The sequence below is a fragment of the Gorilla gorilla genome, chromosome 1 (assembly GCF_029281585.2).
Source record: "Gorilla gorilla gorilla isolate KB3781 chromosome 1, NHGRI_mGorGor1-v2.1_pri, whole genome shotgun sequence".
NCBI classification, from domain to species: Eukaryota; Metazoa; Chordata; class Mammalia; order Primates; family Hominidae; genus Gorilla; species Gorilla gorilla.
The window spans coordinates 100,584,891-100,588,215 of NC_073224.2; the positions used below are offsets into that span (position 1 = coordinate 100,584,891).

The 3,325-nt window shown below is 59.9% G+C and overlaps 1 protein-coding gene across 1 annotated transcript; it reads right to left on the minus strand.

Annotated features, from left to right (window-relative positions):
- Positions 1 to 34: 34 nt before the first annotated feature.
- On the minus strand, positions 35 to 2,969 carry BGLAP (bone gamma-carboxyglutamate protein). Its single transcript, XM_004026955.5, has 4 exons — positions 1,053 to 2,969; positions 760 to 798; positions 520 to 589; positions 35 to 318 (listed from the first exon to the last, which is right to left on the minus strand). Exons 1-4 carry the CDS (start codon positions 1,114 to 1,116, stop codon positions 189 to 191), a joined length of 303 nt encoding a protein of 100 aa, XP_004027004.1. The 5' UTR covers positions 1,117 to 2,969; the 3' UTR covers positions 35 to 188.
- Positions 2,970 to 3,325: the final 356 nt, after the last annotated feature.

A 3,325-nucleotide genomic window follows, 5' to 3' on the forward strand; every position in this document is an offset into this window, starting at 1 on the left:
CTCCATAAACTGGACAGACTCACAGGCCCACAGATTCCTCTTCTGGAGTTTATTTGGGAGCAGCTGGGATGATGGGGACCCCACATCCCTAGGGCTGGGAGGTCAGGGCAAGGGCAAGGGGAAGAGGAAAGAAGGTGCCTGGAGAGGAGCAGAACTGGGGTTGCCGGCCAGGCCAGCAGAGCGACACCCTAGACCGGGCCGTAGAAGCGCCGATAGGCCTCCTGAAAGCCGATGTGGTCAGCCAACTCGTCACAGTCCGGATTGAGCTCACACACCTCCCTCCTGGGCTCCAGGGGATCCGGGTAGGGGACTGGGGCTCTGAGACACCCGACATGGTGGCATCAGCCCCCGTGCAAAATGCCCATCCCTCCTCTCCCTACACATGGGGCTCCAGGGTGCCCACCAGGGCAGGCTGCCTGTACCCCCACCACAACCCAGAGAGGCCACTCCCTGCTGCAGCTCCCCCACAGACCATCCCGGAGAGGCAGGGCCTTGGCCCAGCTCTGCCTTTTCTCTCACCCCAGCCATTGATACAGGTAGCGCCTGGGTCTCTTCACTACCTCGCTGCCCTCCTGCTTGGACACAAAGGCTGTGGAGCAGAGGGGCAGGCATCAGGTGGCTCTGGGTTTGGGAGGATCAGGTGGGGAGCAGGCTGGCCTTCCTGATGGCCAGACAGGAGGTGGCAGGAGTGGGGGAATGAGACTGAGGGACCAGGGTGAGAGGGGAGGGTCCAGGAACCCATCAGGTCCATCCTCATACCTGCACCTTTGCTGGACTCTGCACCGCTGGGCTTCGCACCTGCAAAGGAAAGGGAGCCTGGTTCACCCCAGCTCATCCCCAGGGCCCTCATCCTTCCCCTGCGTCTCGGGCAGCTTGCTCTTCCCTCCTCTCCCTCTGCAAGGGCAGAGCTGGGGCAAATGGATTGAGCCTGCAACAAGGTGGTTAGACTGCAAAGGGACTGCCAGCCAAAGGGGTGAGAAGAGATGGGCCATGGTGCTTCCTCCTCTCAGCCCCCACTGCAATGCGGCCTGAGGGGAGGTGGGGGCACTCACCTGCCTGGCCAGCGATGCAAAGTGCGGCCAGGGCCAATAGGGCGAGGAGTGTGAGAGCTCTCATGGTGTCTCGGTGGCTGCACTGGGCTGCTGCTCAGGACTCAGCTGGCCTGCCCTGCCAGCCTCCAGCACTGTTTATACCCTCTGGGCTGTGCCCAGCGATGAGGAGGGGCATGCCTGACCATGGTGCGGGCGGGTCTAGGGGGAATCTGCCAGGGCTATTTGGGGGTCATCCGCCCCAGCTCCGTAGGCCAAACCCCAAAGGATATTGTGGTTGGGAGCTGCGGCTGCTGGGCCAGGGGCCCCTGGGAGTGATGGAGGGTGAGCCACAATCAGACTGCCCGGCTCTTGACACTGCCTCTGGCCCCTCTCTCAGGGGACAACCCCAGACCCCTCAGCCCCAACTCACTCTTCCTCAGAGACCCCCCAGCCTCAGGCTGAGCACTGGCTGAGCTCTAGGGGAGTCTAAAGAGGAAGTGGGGGTCAGAGACCTAAAATAGGTTCAAGCAGAGCTGGGCTCCAGCTGTCTCACAGCCTGTGATTTCTACTGTCAGCCCCGTGGGCAGGAGCCAAACCCAGGGAGGGGATGCCTTGCAATGCCCTCGTTCACCCGGTGAGACACCAAAGGCAGCCTGCTGTGGGTGCAGCTCGACGGTTCAGGCCCTGCCCTGCGCATCCGGACAGGAGAAAGGGTCGGGCAGCACAAGGCCAAAAGCCAAAGCCAATGGAGGTGGGGCCAGGCAGGAGATGAGGTCAGCCGGTTGGTTTCTGGGACACGCCAGGTGGCTGTGACTGCCAGGTACACAGGCACAGGGAAGGGAGGCAGGCACTGAGGTGGGGACCCCCTTCCCTGTGTCCTTAGCAGGCAGGGAGGCAGGGCCTGTGAGGAGCACGGAGATGGAGTGTGCCTCCGCCCTCCTGGCCCCACGATTCTCCTCCTGACCCTGCAGCCTCCACAGTGTTAAACACCCTGGGGAGGGACCTGCCCTCCCGTAGTGCTCCAATAAGTAATAGGAAGGCTTATCCTCTACGGTACAGAACATCCCAGCCTGAAAACCCCATCCCACACCTGAGAGCCTCCACTGCCTCAGGTCAGCCCAGAGAGGGAAGACATGTCCTGGGACCTTCCCCTGTCTAACCTGTCTCCTCACTCACCCACCCACCAACCAGGGTTTGAGACCATCTGCCCAACCTGACAAGTAAACAAAGCACCCGACGGGGCAGGCCTGACAGAAGTGAGGCATTTGGATGCTTGAATGCCACAGCTCCATGGTGACAAGGTGGGCAGAGGGAGACTGAGCCAAGTGCCGTTTATGGGAGGGGGGTGGGAAGTGGGGACCACCTGATGCTTGCCTGTGTCCCCAGTGTGCCTCCAGCAGACCTCACCAAGGCTCTCACTAGGGAAAAGTTCTGCCCCCATACACGCCCAACCCCTTTCCCCCTCTGGTGGATCCGGGAAGCACCCATCCTGCCTTTGGCTGCCCTGGCTGAAGAAGAGTGAAGTGGAAGAAGCAAGAGAAACAAAGTGCCCGTGATTCTTTTTTTTTTGAGACGGAGTCTCGCTCTGTCACCCAGGCAGGAGTGCAATGGTGCGATCTCGGGTCACTGCAACCTCTGCCTCCCAGGTTCAAGCGATTCTCCTGCCTCAGCCTCTTGAGTAGCTGGGATTACAGGCACACGCCACCATGCCTGGCTAATTCTGTATTTTTTTTTTTTTTTTTTTTGAGATGGAGTTTCACTTTTGTTGCCCAGGCTGGAGTACAGTGGCGCAATCTTGGCTGACTGCAACCTCCACCTCCCGGGTTCAAGTGATTCTCCTGCCTCAGCCTCCCGAGTAGCTGGGATCACAGGCACATGCCACCATGCCTGGCTAATTTTGTATTTTTAGTAGAGACAGGATTTCACCATGTTGGCCAGGCTGGTCTCGAACTCCTGACCTCAGGTGATTCACCTGCCTCGGCCTCCCAAAGTGCTGGGATTTCAAGCATGAGCCACTGCACCCGGCCGTAATGATTCTTGGAGGGTGCCAAGAGTGACACCTCCTTGGCAGCTCATCCTATCCACAGGGAACCCAGGGGTCCTGGTTTTTGTACAAGGGGCTCTGCTGCTCTCTGCACATGATGGTCTAGTAAGCCCCTTGCCAAACCACCCCAGCCTGGACGCTCCCAGAGGACCACGACTGAAGCCTTGACTGGAGCCAACATTTGGGAGCCCAGGAGCAGGTCTTGGCCCAAGAGAGGCCAGGGCAGAGGAAGCATGCTCACAGATTACAG